At 49.7% G+C, this 17,866-nt stretch overlaps 1 protein-coding gene across 1 annotated transcript in view; it reads right to left on the reverse strand.

Annotated features, from left to right (window-relative positions):
- Positions 1–17,866, reverse strand: part of ATP9B (ATPase phospholipid transporting 9B (putative)) — a 153,259-nt gene that overhangs the window by 7,923 nt on the left and 127,470 nt on the right. Inside the window, exons 15-21 of the mRNA XM_065932271.1 lie at positions 15,495–15,740; positions 7,627–7,788; positions 6,923–7,015; positions 5,504–5,587; positions 5,236–5,406; positions 2,514–2,612; positions 691–780 (exon numbers count right to left, since the gene is read on the reverse strand). Coding sequence (XP_065788343.1) covers positions 691–780; positions 2,514–2,612; positions 5,236–5,406; positions 5,504–5,587; positions 6,923–7,015; positions 7,627–7,788; positions 15,495–15,740 — 945 coding nt within the window. The remainder of the gene's footprint in view (positions 1–690; positions 781–2,513; positions 2,613–5,235; positions 5,407–5,503; positions 5,588–6,922; positions 7,016–7,626; positions 7,789–15,494; positions 15,741–17,866) is intronic.

The following is a 17,866-nucleotide window of genomic DNA, read 5'->3' on the forward strand; positions in this document are numbered from 1 at the left end:
GCAGGCTCCAGGCGCCTGGAGAGGGACTGAGGGAGTTGGCGGCAGAGCGGAGGTAAGAGCCGTGTGGGCCAGGCTCTCACCGCAGCACAGCGGCCGCCCCTCGGGGCCCACCCCTCATAGGGCTGCATGTGGCCTGCTGAGAGCAGAGACCCAGAAACAGTGTCGACCAGCAAGGCAGCCTGGCAGGTACACCTGCAGAAGCCCACAGGCCACCAGACAGGCAGACAGGTCTAGGGGCAGGCGTGGCCTCACCTCCAGGGAGGACAGACTGACGGACAGGTCTGGGGCAGGCCAGCCTCACCTCCAGGGAGGACAGACAGACAGATAGGTCTAGGGCCAGGGCGAGCCTCACCTCCAGGGAGGACAAACAAATGGAGCGATCTGGGGCAGGGCGAGCCTTACCTCCAGGGAGGACAGACCGACGGACAGGCCTGGGGCAGGCCAGCCTCACCTCCAGGGAGAAGGACATACAGATGGACATGTCTGGGGCAGGCCAGCCTCACCTCCAGGGAGGACAGACGGACAGGCCTGGGGCAGGCCAGCCCCACCTCCAGGGAGGACAGACAGACAGGCCTGGGGCAGGCCAGCCTCACCTCCAGGGAGAAGGACATACAGATGGACATGTCTGGGGCAGGCCAGCCTCACCTCCAGGGAGGACAGACAGACAGGCCTGGGGCAGGCCAGCCTCACCTCCAGGGAGTCCCCGGAAATGACCAGTGCACAGTCATGTTTCCTTCGAAAGGCGTTCAGCTCCAGGTGGGCTTCTCCACGGCTGGTCACCTCCACAAAAGGGGAGAAAGGCCCAGTTAGCATGATGGAGCTTCAGACACAGGAAACGCTGTAACAAACTGTCTTCCAAATTTCTTCTGCAGTGCTGGCAGTAAACACCTACTTATTTAAGACCATTGTTTCCCAATTTGTGGCAACTCAGAGCAGGAGACGCGCTGGCAGGGCAAGCACTATAACTGCAATAAGATGAAGTGAGTGAAGAGGGGGGCAGCCTGCCCCGTGAGTGCCTGATGCCCTGTGAGCGCTCACGAGCACACGCGTGTGAGCGCGCGGCAGCCCCTGCCCCCGCAAGCGCCGGATACCCTGTGACCGCTCACGAGCACACGCGGGTGAGAGCGCGGCAGGCCCCTCCATGAGTGCTCATGAGCACACGCGTGTGAGAGAGCGTGGCAGCCACGAACGGACGGTCTACACTCTCGGGGTTGGGCGTCGGGTGGATGTCTGAGGAGGCCGAGAAGGGGGTGGGGGACGGAAGGACCCTTTACAGACGCCTCGTTCATAACAAAGCAAGTGACACAAAACGCTCGCTTTGTGTTTCTGTCATGAGTTTCAACTCTTGTGTAGTGCAGGCCAACTAAGTATCTGGAGGATTAAACAATGCAAAATCGAGCCATAATCTCAAAATACCATTAATTTTAGGATGCAAACATTTCAGAAGCCAACACACCAGTTTTTGACATTCTTTCTGTGGAGATTTTATGGGGCATAAAAGGAATGATATATTATAGGACTAAAATAAAGTTTCATGTGTTTCAAATTAATCCAAGACTCATCTTTAAGTAGGTAGTTTTTATTGTGGAGATTTTATTTGTGGGACTATAACACTGAAAAATCAACAAAAATTGATCTGAAGTTTTATCAGAATCATTAATAATTTAATTGCAAATAGTAGTCTGCAGGGCCTAATTAGCGATTCTGATGCTTCGAGATAAACGAATTTACATGTAAATTATATTCAAATCACTATTTCTGTAGGTGCAAGTGCTTCATTTGGAAGACAGACACACACCATGTCTGCTCAGCCACCATCAATCAAGACCCAAGAAACTTAGTTTTTGTTTGAATCAAATTTCATCATAACTAATAGATACAGTAAACACATAAATTTAGAACATTTTTTTCTATTAATTTCCTTTGATCTAATTAAAGGAGAACATTTAATCTGAAGATAGCAGTAGATTAAAAACACGTCTACTTTGCATTTATAGCTTGCCTCACAAAAGCGGCCTTTGGACCACAAGTAATGTGTATGACTAAGAGACAGACATTATTATTTCTTGGTTGCACCACACAGCTTGCGGGATCTTAGTTTTCGGGCCAGGGACTGAACCGGAGGCCTCGGCAGTGAAAGCACCGAGTCCTAACCACTGGACCGCCAAGGAATTTCCAGATGTAATTTTTTTAAATCACTATACACTTTTATAAATCGAATGGAAAGTGATGGCAGTATGTCTATTTTAAAACAGATATTTAGTTGTTAATAATTCTAATAATACTACAGGAAAATACTCTTGAATGTATATCTTATTTCACTCTATCAAAAGCAGCTTTCTGATCACATTAATATATGTAACTAATAGAAATCTATTTTTAACATTTATAAATTGAGTAAGGAAATTATTTCTTTTTAAATAGGTATCTAGTAATTAATTTACGTCCTCACAAAACCAGTAAATTTTAATTCAAAGCATTTAAAGTTCAAAGGGATGTGGACGTACACTTACCGGCCTGAAAACATGTGTGTCCTGCGTTCGAGACACCAGGTGAGAACTCTTGGCGATGCACGTGGCGGTCTCCAGCTTGTCGCCTGTCAGCATCCATATCTAGGAGACAGTCCCGGCGGGTGAGCCCCAGCTCTGTCACGCGTTCACCTCTTAAGTCTCTGCCCTTGGACACACACCTGCATCTACAGCGTCACTATTCACAATAGCTGAAACGTGAAGTGAGGCGAGAGTCCACGGACGGATGATGGAAAACCCCAGTATGGTCCCTCCGACACCTGCTACAGTGCAGGCGAACCTCGAGGACACTGTGCTGGGTGGAACAAACCAGTTGCCAAGGGCAAACACTGCCTGATCCTGCCTAAATGCAATCCCTAGAGGAGTCGGGCTCATAGAGACCAATGGACCGGCAGGTGCTGGGCTGCGGGCGGGAGAGCCGGCAGCCCAGGGGCAGCTTCACCCTGACAATGTGGCGAGTGAAGGCAGGCGGCGGCGGCAGAGCAAGTGTACCTAGTGTCACTGCTCCGTGCACCGGAGACTGTGACGACGGAGTCAGAACGTCTCAGATGATGTGCTAATGGGAACGCCAAGAGCAGAGTAACGTGCAGACGTGGCAGCTGGGGCCGGGGTAGGCGAAGGACTCGGGGCATGAGCTTTGTGGCCTAAGGACCACAGGGCTGGGGGTCTGCAGAGCTGAGGACCTCAGATTCCTGTCTGACCTGTGAGCTTCTAAGTTGAAAGCTGGGGTTCAAGATGGGTAGATGGGCAGTGGTTAAGCCAGAAGTTGTTTGTGCCAAATAAGGCATGTTAAACAAGACCATGAAAAATAAAAAGATCTAGCCCATTTATTATTGTTATTATTTTACTTAATTTTTGCTGCACCCTGTGGCTTGTGGGATCTCAGTTCCCTGGCTGGGGACTAAACTTGGGCCGTGGAAGCCCAGAATCCTAACCACTAGGTGACCAAGGAACTCCTGAGACCTCTCTTACTTATAAATACCACACACATGCACATATTAGTGTGTGAATCTCCCTAGCCTGAAAAGAGAGCAAAATCAGCACACTTTATACATAACAGAATGGTTTATACATACTTTCCATAATATCAGTAGTCTCTATCATCTGAATTTTTCAGGTGTCTTAGGTATCACACACAAGCATGAATTTGGGGCACAGGACACAAACTTGCACGGTATACTGGCTCTCTGCTCCAGTGGCTCTTTTCAGTGTCTGAGGATTTGTCTTTTTATTTCTGTTACACATTTAGATTCACTTTACTGAGCCTAGATCTAAGTAACATTGGTTGGACATGGCTGGAAGCAAGCCACAGAACAAGAAGCCCCGCTCCCAACAATCCGGTGACCGTGCCCTGCGGGCGCCAAGGCTCATGCCCAGAGGATGGGCCGAAACTGCATCCTTCCACGGGACGGGACAATGGAGTCTCCATCTTCAGATGGAAAAAGGGGAGGAACAATGGCAGAACCTCACCAAGCCCTTCTCCAGCGCTCAGGGAACAGCTACGGCAGACACCCACATGTCTACCCAAGACCACCCAGGATGACACCCGAGAGCTGGACTGGGTGGAGCTCAGGAAGAAACACGGTGAAAAGGCAGGCTGTCTGCTTGAACCCGTCTCACATCTCCACCCAGCTTCCTGGCAGGACAGGCTGAGGCTGGTTCACCGCTCAGAGTTCGAGCTGCTCTCTCTAATTCTGACTCTCACCTGGGCAGCAGCCTGGACCCCCACGGGGGCCCCACAGTGCCCCTCAGCGGGCGGGGGGCCTCCTGTGTCTCTCTGTGCTGTCACGGCACCCTCCTCGAGCTGTGCCGAGGGCACTGTTGTCTGACGCTGGCACGGCTTTGTGTCCTGACAGCTCCCCCAAGTGTGCTCTCGGGTCCAGCGAGACACAAGCGTTTCTCTTCAGTACAATTCTCAAAAGTGGAGGGCCTGTTCTGAGGCAGCATGTTTCTTGCCCCCCCCCATAACTGCACTTCAGCTTCAGTGAGAGCACGGAAGGCAAGAAAACAAACTGAAACTTACAGCCAAAGCCCTCGTGTTCCCAGACCCGAAGAGGACAAACCGCTGACAAGCCAGCTGGTCTGTGGGTCAGCAGGCAGCGCCGTGCAGTTTATGGGAAACCCCCAAAGTAGGTACAGTCTGCAGTGCAGGCAGCTCGGGCCGGGCCAGGGGGCAACCAGCCCACCCTGGGAGTGCCTGCGAACTGGGGGTGGCATGGAACTGCCCGCACCTCTGCGGATGGGCGTCCAGCTGGGGACTCGGAAGCTTCCGGATGTGCTGGTTTCTTCTCTGAGGGTCATGCAGAGACCTCTGCTTACAGACCCTCCCACACTCCGTCTTATTTGAATTCCAAGGGACCACCCGAAGGGGACGGGGTGCTGAGTTCCAGGGACCACCCCCGGGGCAGGGTACCTGGTTCGGGGGACCACTCCTGTGCGTGGCAGGGTACCCCGGGGGGCGGGCTACCTGGTTCGGGGGACCATTGCTGTGGGTGGCAGGGTACCTGGGGGCAGAGGTACCTGGTTCAGGGGACCACTCCTGTGGGTGGCAGGGTACCCTGGGGGCAGAGGTACCTGGTTCAGGGGACCACTCCTGTGGGTGGCAGGGTACCCTGGGGGGCGGGCTACCTGGTTTGGGGGACCACTGCTGTGGGTGGTAGGGTACCCTAGGGGGGTACCTGGTTCGGGGACCACTCCCAGGCTGTACCTTGATGCCGGCGTTGCGCAGCATCTCCAGGGTGGGCCTCACGTCTGCCTGCAGCTGGTCCTCCACGCCCGTCAGGCACAGCAGCTCCATCTCCCGCTCTAGGCTCTCCACCACCGCGGCCACCTTGAGTGTCCGGTCGTGGAGGCTCAGCTTGGCCTGGTTGTAGCGGCTCTGAGGATGACGGCGGTGCCATGAGTCACGCTGGACCGAGAGGCCAGACGCCCTGCCCACCTGGTGACGGTGGCCCCAGGGGAGGCTGCCCGCTCACCTCAAAGTCCTGGTACTGCTCCTCCGTGAGTGCCCTCTTGGCCACCACGAGCGTGCGCAGGCCTTCACGGGCCATGTTTCCACACTGGGAGAACACAGGCAGGTCACAGGCTCGCCACTGGCTCGGCACCCCCCGGCAGTCACTGTCACGGCCTCCCGCAGGAGTGGGCAGCGGAGCAGTATCGGAGAAGGAGCTGCCCCCCAGCACCTCCAGCGCGGTCCACGGAGGAGGTGCCCACAGGGTAGGCCTCACGCCATCGCCCTTTCCACCACACGAGGGCAAGTGTTGGTGGTTTTGTTTTTCAAATTTGGGAAACAAGTTTATAACCAAAATTTCACTTGGGTGCCTCCCTGACACAGAACAGCCCCTGTAAACTCAGGCTCCAAGAACCTGTGGGCTTTTGAATAAACCAGAAGGCTCTCAGACAACAATAGTACTACAACAAAGATGCGGGCGGGGGTTGAAAGATGTGTCCATGGAAGAAACTACAATGTTGGAAATAAACGCATAAAGGATTTTTAATAAAGTTATCTTTGTGAAAAACAATCTGACATTATCTGTCTGTTGCAAGACATTTATTGATTTGACCTCATAAAGCTAAATAAATTAAACAAGGATTTTATAATTAATTGCACATCATTATGACCAAAAGTAATTTTTATGGCATTTTACTAGGTCTTCAGGGAGTTTAATTTATTCATGTCCCTGATTAAATCCAGTGCCTGGAGGAGCTATTGATTCATATTGCCAATACCGTCATGGACGTCGGCTGTGGTCCCTGGACTGACAGACCGACTCCAGGCATGCAGTGGGGGCGGGGTGCACTGGATCCCGGCCAACAACAGGCACAGTGGGGGGGTCGTGCCCATGACTTCAGGGGGTTAGTTTTCCTCTGAATCTAACTTTTTATTAACACATAAATGTGAACAACAATTACAAATCATACTTGTTTAGGGAGAATTTGATGAAAATATAGGATTGGTTATATCTGGGTCTTACTTTCCATGTTTAAAGTGAATCTTATGTACAAATTAGAATTACATTAAAAGTCTAACTAAAATCTTGTAATAATTTAGGTTACAAAATAAGTACCATGTTAAAATATGACTCTGGATATAAAGACAATATTATTTCAGATTTTTTAGTGACTAGTGATGCTTTCTATTTTTTACCAACATAAAATATTCTTCATAAGGACCTGCCTGCATATATCCACGTGTATTCACACGAAACCCTGAACATCAGCTGTTCACACAGCAAATACGTGTCGTATCACCAGCTCTTCCACCTCTTCTGCTCTACGGGCTGACTGATGTCTGGTTGAAACTGGAACCTCTGTTCATCCAGTGACCCCAGTGAGTACCCACAGCTCACGCCCTGCGCTGCATGAAGAAGCTGCAGATGCCAGTGAGTGCATACCTCCTCCTCCAGCCAGTCGTTGTACTGCACGATGGAGGCCATGGCCACGTCAGCGCCCTTCATGTAGAATGTAATCTCTGCTGTGGACTCGTCCTGCAACGAGACACACCTGCTGAGGCCAGGCTGCTCCTGCAGGTGAGGCTGCCCAGATGGAACAGCCTGAGACAGCAGCCCCTGGGAGCGTGTCTCTCCAGGCGGGCTGCTCAAACACCCCCTTGCAGGGCCGTGTCCTCCCTGGGCACCCAGGCTGACTGCAGACGAGGCCACGATGGCAGCTTGCAAGGTGCTATGCTAAGGCTTCTGAAGTAAAACCTGTACACGCACATATGCCTGGGACTGCAAGGGAAATCCTCTCAAATTTTCATAGTTTGAATGAGCTTCTAGTTTAGCCAACATCCAAGATGTATTTGTGGTATTTGCTACAAAAATTTGACAGCAACTTTATGGTCATAAGTCAGTCTTCAGGTAAACTCTTCAGTGGCTACTGCAGTGGAAAACAAAGCAGCTCGAGTTGATTTCAAAACTCACCCGTAACACCTTGTACTCACCCTGCCTTAGTCGTTTTAGGAAAGTTGCTCCAAATCACGACCATTAGGGCATAAGTTATCAGTCTGAATTTTGGGACAAGCATAAAGCCCTGTAGGGAGCCTTAGCGGCCCTGCAGTGAGCAGAGCCAACCCTGGCCGGGGCAGGGGCAGGCATACCCTGACGATAACCCCCATGCGCTTGCTCTCCGACGTGAAGGGGAAGGTCTGCAGGATGCAGTAGGTGAGGATCTGGCCGCTGGGGGTCCGCAGCTGCATGGACGTGAGGTCTCTGCTGACCAGCGTGAGGCCGACGCTCTCAGTCCACTGCACCAGGGCCACCTGCGGGGAGTAGCGAGGGGTGAGGCCACCGCGGGGACCAGCGAGGGGTGAGGCCACTTGCGGGGACCAGCGAGGGGTGAGGCCACCACTCCCCGTGGGGGAGGGTGTCAGGCCAGCACCAGTGAGCTCACTGAAACGCTACCAGGAGGCAAAGCTGGCCTTGCTTGTTCTGAGGCCTTTCTAGGGGACCCTGGCCACTCCAGGGTCCACAGGCGTGTGAACGTGACAAAGTGAGTCATCGTGGAGCTGAAATTAGAACCTGCCTTCCCTGGATTTCCAGCGCGTTACTAGGATACTACAGAAGGCCGGGCCCTAACAAGATGCTATGAGGATACAAGACTATAATTTAGAGCATCAGTGATGTTCCCCAAATTACAGCATTCAAAAGGGACACACGGACATCAGCAGAGGCATGTCAAAGGGGGCAAGTCAACAACTCCACAGCCCAGTACAAACATAAACTGAAAGTGAAACTCCACAACCTCTGTATCTGCACGTGATCTGGACCCCGAGGTTCGCCTTCAGTCTGTGCAGTGAAAGGTTACTATTACATCCTGACCTATAAATTGTATCTTCCTGTGAACACCCTATCATCTCGTTGGGCCTGCTGCTGTCAGGACGCAAGTTTCTATATTTGGTGACTCACATCTGTTTATTATTTAGCTTATGCTTGGTTTCACAACCCCTTGGAGGTAGCATTTATCACAAAACATCAGTCGGGCTTCTGCTACCTAGCCTGGCACCCGTGTAGCTGTTCTCAGTGAGCGTTCTGCAGCTTAACTGTCTGTTGCCAACAGGAGGAAAAGGGTTCAGGATGTCAATGGTACAGACACTTAGGATAGACACTTTAGTTACTGTTCTGATGTCAGTTGCTTAGCTCTGGGCCTCTCTCTGATAAAATAAAACTTAACATTTCTGAGCAGGTCTGTAAACAAACAGCCACAGAAGATGGACAGGAACGTGCAGGACTCCTCGCCACGGGCTCAGCACCCCAGCCACCACCACCTGTGGCCACACGCGCGGGGCTGCGGGGCCCGTGAGGGCAGAGCTTCACCACCCTGCCTCGGCATGCCTCGGGGTTACAGTCAGCCTCGCAGAGTCCAGGCCGCGCTCTCTGTATGTCTGAAGTAAACTAGTGCTGTTCTTTTTAGACGGCTTTGAGGAGTAACTTCACATCCAGAGGTGTGACATGTAGCAGTGAAAGGAAGGAAAATTTCTAAGGTACTGACAGCTTGACTGTATTTTTTTCCTAAAGATGATTAAGCAATTAAAACATGCTGTTTGAAAGCATAATGTCTCCTAACGCAGAATGAAGGGCATCAGACAAGGGTGGGGAGGCTCTTCACGTGACTCGGGCAGTCAGGAGGGGAGGCTCTGCCGGCCAAGCACGCCCCCGGAGGCCCCGCACAGACTGGGCGGCAACGGTCCACTCAGACCTGTGGCAGAAATGACTGTCCGGTTTCAGAGCTGGACAACAGCGAGGAGGTCTGCGATGGCCTCGGGGAAGACCCTCGACGCCCGCTGTGTTCAGAGCTCTACTCCAAGGGACCAGTACCACAGACACGACTGTCCGGTTTCAGAGCTGGACAACAGCGAGGAGGTCTGCGATGGCCTCCGGGAAGACCCTCGACGCCCGCTGTGTTCAGAGCTCTACTCCAAGGGACCAGTACCACAGACACCTCCTGAACCAAGGAGAAACAGTCTCTTCTTCAAGGTGGTTGAACAGTGGGAAGCTCAATGTGATACTGAAGACAGGAGAGAACATATGGAGCCCTGTCTGAGCTCTGGCTTGTGTGAGGCAGTCTTCTGGGTCCTGGAAGAAACGGGGGTGAAGAGCTCATCCAGCGTAATCTGGGCTTTGAGAGTACAAACCTAATTTTCAACCTAGGAGTCACTAGTTCGTGGTTAGCGACTTCTTCACAAGCAAAATGTCATCGCTCGAAAGAAGCGCCCAGGCCGCTCCATGGTTCCACACAAGCCAACATTCGCACCTGTTTTTGGTGGCACAGGTGTTCAAATTTTTGCTTCTGTTTAAACTGAGTGGTTGTTTTCTCATGATCGAGTTTTGTGAGTTCTTTATCTGTACTAGTTGCTGGTCGTTTATCAGGTATGCATTTTGCAAACACATCCTACAACTCTGTAGCTTGTCTTCATTTTCTTAACAATGTTTCTTGAAGAATGCAGGATTTTTACCTCGAAGTCTAATTTATCAGTTTTTTCTTTTACAACTTGCACTGTTTGTGACCCACAAAATCATTGCCTAACTCAAGCCGACAAAGATTTTCTTCTACGTTTTTTTAGAAATTTTATACTTTTGGTTTTTCATTTAGGTCTATGACCAATCTGAGTTAATTTTTATAATAGTGAGACATACTGGTTCAGGCTCTATTTGCAAATGGCTGTTCAAATGTTCTGTGTCCCATTTATTCTGATCATCTTTTCTGTAATGGATTTACATGGCACCTTTATAACAAATCAGCTGACATCTTGGTAACAGAAAGTCTTCCAATCCATGTGTACAATACATTTCTCACATATAGTGTCCTCAAGTTTTCTTCATTGTCTCACTTTCCAGCATACAAATCCTATACGTATTTTGTCAAATCTATCCCTAAACATTTCATAGTTTTCTGTGTGTGCTCTATAAATGGCACATTAAAAAATTTCAGTTTTTATCTGCTCACTGCTGGCATATACAAATAGAGTAATTCTTGTATATGCATAGCATAATATACAACTTTGGTAAACTCACTTATTAAGTCTTAGGAGAGAGTTAAATTTTCAGCAGAGCTTTTGGGATTTTCTATGGAAACAATCACATTATCTATTGAAAAAAGGGAGAGAGTTTTGCTTCTTCTTTTTTCTGGTCTACCGAGGTTTTATGTAGTTCTTACACTCCATTTTGCTATCTGTATTCTTCCTGAACATGGATATTTAGAGGTTTTAAAAAATATTAGCATTTGGGCTGTGTTTTAATATTCTCTTTTAAAAATGTAAGCTCATCTGTTTATTATACACTCTTCATATGCATAATTTTAGGTGTGTATGTTTACTTTGCATTCACTGTTTTGTATTATTTACTATTTTTGCTAAGTTTTTCCATTTTATTTAATTTTCAAAGGATCAGCTTTTGAATTTACTGCTTTTTCAATCATTACTTTTATGTTTTCCTTTATCTCTTCTTTCTCCTACTTTCCTTTGGTTTTGCCTTTCTCTTAAACATTTTAGTTGGACACCAGTTTCACTTGCTCCCTTCCTTTCCGTCGGTGCGGTCCTGGTTTGATGTGGAGGCGGGGCTTCCCACTGCCGACTGCCCCCACGAGGGGCGCCTGAGTGCAGCTGCTCGGGGTGCACGACCACGGACCTGGCTCCTCTCGGGCTGCCGTCCTCGCGTTGGGTCACACTGCTGCTGTGCGGCGTTTCTCACGGGGCCTTCGCAGAAGGAGAGCTGCTGGGGCAGGTGTGGGGGGTGGGGGCGGGGGGTGTGGCCTCACAGAGAAGTGGTGCCCCTACCTGCTCCCTCTGGACGCCGTCAGTGATGCAAGAGATCATGTAAGGATGATTACTTCTCTAACTTGACTTTTAGACATTTCTAACAATGTGATTATTGAAAATAATATGAAGATCAAAATAATTAAAATGCAAGTGTGAAAAATATGTATTTAAATGGGAGCTTGAGCTAAATCTCATCCACGGGACAGTTGGTAACATGCTTGGGCAATCACTGTCACAGGCAATTTGTTTATGCTTTCACATTTCTCCACGCTAGTAGCCAGTGTGGGACAGATTTTGTTGTTCATGTTCGCTATAACTCCGTTATTCAGCAATGTCTGTGCTGGCGTCCTTGAAAAGCTCAGGAGAAGTCTCCTTTACCATGTTAGCATCTGCATAGCCACCAACTACACTCCAGGGACACCTCTCCTACCGTGCACCTTATAAATCACAATCTGATCACTGACACGTCTTCATTTTCAATTGCGGTACTACCATCACTGCTATAATTTGACAGAATTATGAGCAAAATGTGCAAGGTGACCACCTGGAAAAGCTGCCAGTCAATACTCAGGGCAGGCTGTGTGGTTCGTGTTCTGTCCTGCTTCTGAGGGTCATGAAGGGGGACTCACGTCACAGACGGGGAGCTGTTCCCCATAAACATGCTGACCCTACACCATATTTAGTCCTGCTTCAATAAGCACACACAATAAAATGAGTGTAAAGTAACAGCATGCTGCATACATTGGAGTAAATCAAAAGCAATGCCATTAAGGACGGTCATTCTTTTCTTTGTAAATAATTCACTCATGGTTTGTCATAAATTTCAGCTGATTCCTGCACAGAAACGTCCACGTGAACAAAAATAGCTACTCCCTGAAATAATAGTTAATACGGAACTTACATAGGTGAAGGAGAAAATGTTACTAACAGCAGCAGGTTCGCAGGTTTAAGTCACTGAAAATCTCAACCTATCGATCATTTTGAGCCAAAATGACCGGGGTCTTGGGTTTACGTCACGCTGGGCTTGCTCACTGGAGGAGACGACCTGGCGCCTGAGGCGCTGCCCCTGAGCTGAGTTGGTGGCGCCCGTTGGTGACATGGGCTTGGTCTCAGCTTCCACAGCTGCACTGGACACAGAGCTCACCAGGGCTGGGTTTTAACTATGTCCAGGAATTTCTGGGAACATACATCTGCTAAGCTGGAGTTTACTATGCTGAGGCTGTACTGGCAAAGGGACAGGCAAGCGAAACTTTCTACTCTCTTGGAGAAAATGAAATATTGATCACTTATCATAAGAAACAGCAACCGGGGCCTAAGTAGGCTGCAGGTTCTGAATACGAAATCACTCCTGCTCTGACAGTCCAGCCCCTGCTGCACGTGACAGCTTCAAGCACGCTCGTCACTGTAAGTGTGCAGGGACTGTGCCTCAGACAGCCTCTCCCGGCTTGAAGTCAATGCCCAGACGCCATTCCTGGAACAGGAAAAATGCATCTGTGCCCATGCAGAGGTAAGGCAGAAGATGCTCTTTTCAGGAAAATGAACACGAAGAATTGCCACAATATGAGAGACTTAGAACCTGTACATTCTACTCAATAAGTCACACTTTCTGAAACTAAGATGACACAGGAGCCTAAGCAGAGCCTAAGCCTAGGGATTATGAGTATGGTGTTGACACAAGTATATGAAGCCGGTTAAGTCTCCTAAATGATAAGGTTGCTTATTAACTGCACACATGCTGACAGGTCAAGGCTGAGGGTAAGCAGAGAACATCAACCGAGCCATTTCCCTGAAAAAAGCTCCAGGGTGCAATATTCTAAGCACTTTATTCAATAAAAAATGCTTTTAAAACAGTACTTTGGTGATCAGGAAACAGTGCCATCATCTGTCAACCTAACTGTAGCAAAGCTCAATAAGTGAAATAATGAACCGTTTAGATGATTTTCCTTGGGCTCCAGGGACCTGCAAACACTGCATCCACAAAGTGCTTAAAAAATTATGATGAAGTCAAGTCTTTTCATTTTCAGATTTAAAATATGGGTTAGGGATTTCTTAGAGGTTATTTAATGACCTGCCATTTTTAATCATTGTCCAATTTCTCTAAAGTAGGAAGAAATTTTCAGATAAAAAATTTAAATATAAGGTTAGCAGTTTTAACTTAATTTTAGAAATCTTTAAATTAGTGAAATCTCTCTCTATTGTGAATTCCTAATTTAAAATTCCAAAAATTCCAAAAAAATAAATAAATAAATTCCAAAAATGTTGTAACCCAAAAAGCTAAAGATAAAAATTCTAAGTATTTTAAATAAAATTTGTATTTATTTTTGGAAGGTAATAAGGTAAACATGTAATATAAGATTTTTAAAACTTCCAATAAAATTTTCCTTGGAAAATATCTGTGGTCTAAGTTTCCTGTGCTCAGGACTGGGAAAGAATATGTTTTCAATAAGTAATCACATGGAACTTGAGAGGATTTCTAGACCGCTAGAATGTGAAGAGTGTAACTCCTTCTTTGCAAGAAAAACAGTGGCGGCGTTCCCCTCCGATGGGCATCCGCTCCAGGCTGACCCAAGGCCAGGCCAGCAGCCCGGACACCTGACACCCCGCCTCCTCGGCCCAGGCCCCACGTCCACCGTGACCGTGAGTGACATGTGTTTCAGGTGGCACGCGTGATTCCAAAGGCCGGACCGAGCTCTGGTCGAAAAGCGGTTTCTACGCACCTGCTGGTCAATGTGTTCTGTAGAGCAGAGCGGGGGGGTATGGACGGGACCCCGCGCTCTTGCCCACTGCGTCACTCACCAGGGACGTGGGGCCAGGGGGTGTGCCCCGAGGGTGGCTCGGTGCTCCACGCCCTGGGTCCCTGCTCTGCACAACGGCTCAGCTATGCTTCGGGGCGTCCCCACGGCTGACCACAGCCTGGCTCCCAGCTCACAGGTGCCCCAGTACTTACTGGGAAGACAGACACTGAGACTCACAGAAGGCAAAGGCTGAGCCACAGGGCAGGTTCCCGCTGGACCTGCTGGGGAAGCCACATACACCAGTGGATGTGACAGGAGAGAAGCAGACTCACAGATGGAGAGAACAGACGAGTGGCGACCAGTGGGGGGAGGGGTGGGGGTGGGGCAGCCACGGAGCGGGGAAGAGGCACAAACCATTAAGTACAAAACAGGCTACAACATGGGACGCACAGCCAACATTTCAGTTACTATAAACGGAGCATAACCTTTACAAACTGTGAAGCACTGAGCCACTGGGCAAGTCTACCTTGTATACCTATAACTGAGATGGTATATCAGCTATACTACAGTTTAAGAAAAAAGGAAGAACCTCTGTAAGGAGAGCTTCAAAAATTAAAAAAAAAAAACACAGCTGTGGTAGGAGCTCTGTCAATGCCCTGAGCTGCTGCTCCACTGGGGGTTCACCACGAGAAAGTCAGGACAGGCTGCAGGCCCTGCGCTGCATACCCTGACTTGCATCCTCTCGGAGCCTGGCAGTACCAGGAGAGGGACCGACTGGGGCGGTGGGCCTCAGCTGTGGTACAACCTACTGGATTTCCAGGATGGAGAAGAGCTGGCCCCACCTGCAGAATAAACAGCACTTCTAGAACTGAGCTTCCCAGGTGGCGTTAGTGGTAAAGAACCCGGCTACCAATGCAGAAGATGGAAGAGACACGTGTTTGATCCCTGGGTGGGGAAGATGTCCTGGCGGAGGAAATGGCAACCCACTCTAGTACTCGTGCCTGGGAGTCCCATGGACAGAGGAGCCTGGTGGGCTATAGTCCACGGGCCGCAAAGAGTTGGACACGACTGAGTGACTGAGTGCACACATACACACATACTGTACCTAAATTGTAGCAAAATACCTGGAGATTTGACTCGCAAGCCTGGTGATTCCCTTGGTGAGAGAACATGGGAGGACGCAGCCTGCAGACCTCATGGCATTAGCAAGCAACCTGGCTCTGCTCCCCGCCTCCCTGAACCCAACCCCAGGGCGCTCTGGGATGAGAAGGCACCTGCCCACAAGGACTGGGTGAGGGCAGGGGTTGGGCCAGGAGGGCGCTGGCCTGTGGTGAAAGTTCATTCTGAAAACCACGGACAAGCACTCCTCACCCGACGAGAAAGACAGAGCAAGCACTCCTGGCAGAGCTGGGAGGAGCCAGGAGAGGTGCTGTCTGTGCCGCGGGACCGCCCGGGACATGGCCCTCGGCGACTGACCTCGTCGGGGCTGGAGGCCTGGTAGGTGCGGTTGTCGTCACTGAAGTCCTGGTCCGCCTCGGCGACCTCGGTCTCGCCGGCCATGCCACGGGCCTCGTACACGGGGGTCACGTTGTGACACAGGGCGACAGCCTTCACGGCCTCGTGGACCCGGCTGCTCACACTCCTCCTCACCTTGGGTGCTGACGATTGGGCTTTCCTCGGAGGAGTTGAAGCAGTGCTGCTTCCGCCAGCCTGACACTGCGTCTGCAAACACGGACGTCACAGGATTAGAGGCAAGTAGGCACACGCTGGAGTTATCCACACACACGCCTGTCACAGACGGCCACGCCGGGCCCGAGAGCGGCTGGGACGACGGCCGCCTGCACATGACCCATGGGGCAACGACTCACCTGGGGATCCTGGGGCCACAGGGTGCTTGGACATTTCCTGGTTGTTCAGTAACCGAAATATTTGCTATGGTACTCAAAATCTGACCGTCTCCTTTTAGTAGATTCATGGCAGCCTGGCATGCATGTGCCCAGTCCTTAACAATTCCTGTTTATCCACCACTTGTAAGAGCAAAGTTATGAACCGAATAGAAGACTCACAAGTGCTTTCCTTTCTCCTTAAAAACTGTGTGCATAAAATGGTCTGAGGTTAAGAGCAGGAGAAAGCATTTAGGATGGTTCCCTTAATACTATGGACTTATTGGCTTTGCATCAGTCTCTGAAGTTAAGTGTCTGGTTTGCAGACAAGGAGCACTGGATACAGTAATCGCCTCTTGACGGCCCTGGACACACCGCCCCGCTGCCAACCCCATTCACCTCCTCCTGGGTGGGACCGCAGGAGGACCCCAACCCAAGGCCCATCAGATGCTTCTCCATGTAACCTAAGGTAACTCCTGACGCCCCTGGAAAGCCTCTCCTCTTCCCAGCCGCCTGTCAATCACAGAGCCGGCTAATGAGGGGGTGGCCCCCTGCTCAGCTGGTGTCCCTTCTAGCCTGTGCCCCCCACCCCCACCGCATCCTGACCACACGCCCACACAGCTGCCAAGTGGCCCTGCTCCTGCTGACCCAGGCTGAGCGCCTCACTCCACTCAAGTTCACTCAGGATCCCAGGGTGTAAGCGCGATCAGGCTGCACCAGACTTGTGTTCCGTTACAGTGGACTTAAGACTGTCGTCATCTCATTAACACTAACAACCAGAAGGCAAGGAAGAAATCTGTTTCACATAAAAAGCTGGATAACCAGCCAACGAACATAGCTTTCACTAAAAAAGGTTTGTAAGATTCTTCTTAGATGGGATACTACTTGCTGTGTCCATATGACATCCTTTCTGCTTTTAATTTTTTCTAGTAAAATAACTTATTTGGAGCTACTAAAATCATATTCATGGATAATACAAGATGTTTTTTTTTTTTAAGATGTTACCTGGTACTATTTAATCTAGACACAGATCATAAGAAGGGAAATTACATAGTCTTCCATTAAAATGTTTTTATCTATTAATAAATATTCTAGGTTCCAAAATATTCTGTATTAAAATGAATGACATCCAAATTAATAAAGTGCTTGACTTTATGTGTTCGTGCACGGATGAGTGCTTCTGGGAGTGTCTGATCATACATATCATACACACACATTCAGGTAAGGCTGTTTTCATTTGACAGCATCTCAAAACTAAAGTACATGCCAGACTGGTGCACTTCACAGAAAAAAAGAGATGGTTTTCACATAACTGAATATAAGGCTGAAAACATACTTTGTGTTCTTCTAAGGAAGAACTGCAGAGGGCAAGGAGAGTTCAGTTCAGTCTGTGAAAAAGCAAGTGGGGACACAGTGGCCTCGGCAGGTATGAGCAGCAGTGTGGCCAGAGAGCCTGGCAGCAGGGAGACCCATGAGCATGGCCACCACGCACAGGACAGAAGCCGGGAGGTGGAGAGCCTGGCAGCAGGGAGACGGGTGAGCACAGCCACCATGTGCGGGACAAGAGCTGGCAGGCGGCCGTGTCGGCCCTGCTCTGTGGCCCCTGCCTGTGCTGGGGACCATGGCCTTGACACCCCTAATGCCAGGAGCCTGAAGGATGGGGAGGACCGCAAGCCCTGATGCCCCATGGAGAGCAGTGCTGTACCTACTGGGCTGCATCCTCACACAGAAGAAACTGTTCCTCCTCCTGTGACTCAGAGGGCCTATAAGGCTGCTCTGAAAAATATTAAGAAACCTATCCTTGTCCATTAGAGATCCAGACTTCTGCATATTTACAGAAGAACTAACGTGGTACTCTGTCCAAACCAACGTGCTAAAGGACAGTGGTTAAGATGAAACAGGTTAGCTGTGTGCTGATGATCGTTGACAGTGAAAGGCAGAAAAATCAGGTTGTCTACTTCTGTT

Source organism: Muntiacus reevesi, chromosome 4 (assembly GCF_963930625.1).
Source record: "Muntiacus reevesi chromosome 4, mMunRee1.1, whole genome shotgun sequence".
Lineage (NCBI taxonomy): Eukaryota > Metazoa > Chordata > Mammalia > Artiodactyla > Cervidae > Muntiacus > Muntiacus reevesi.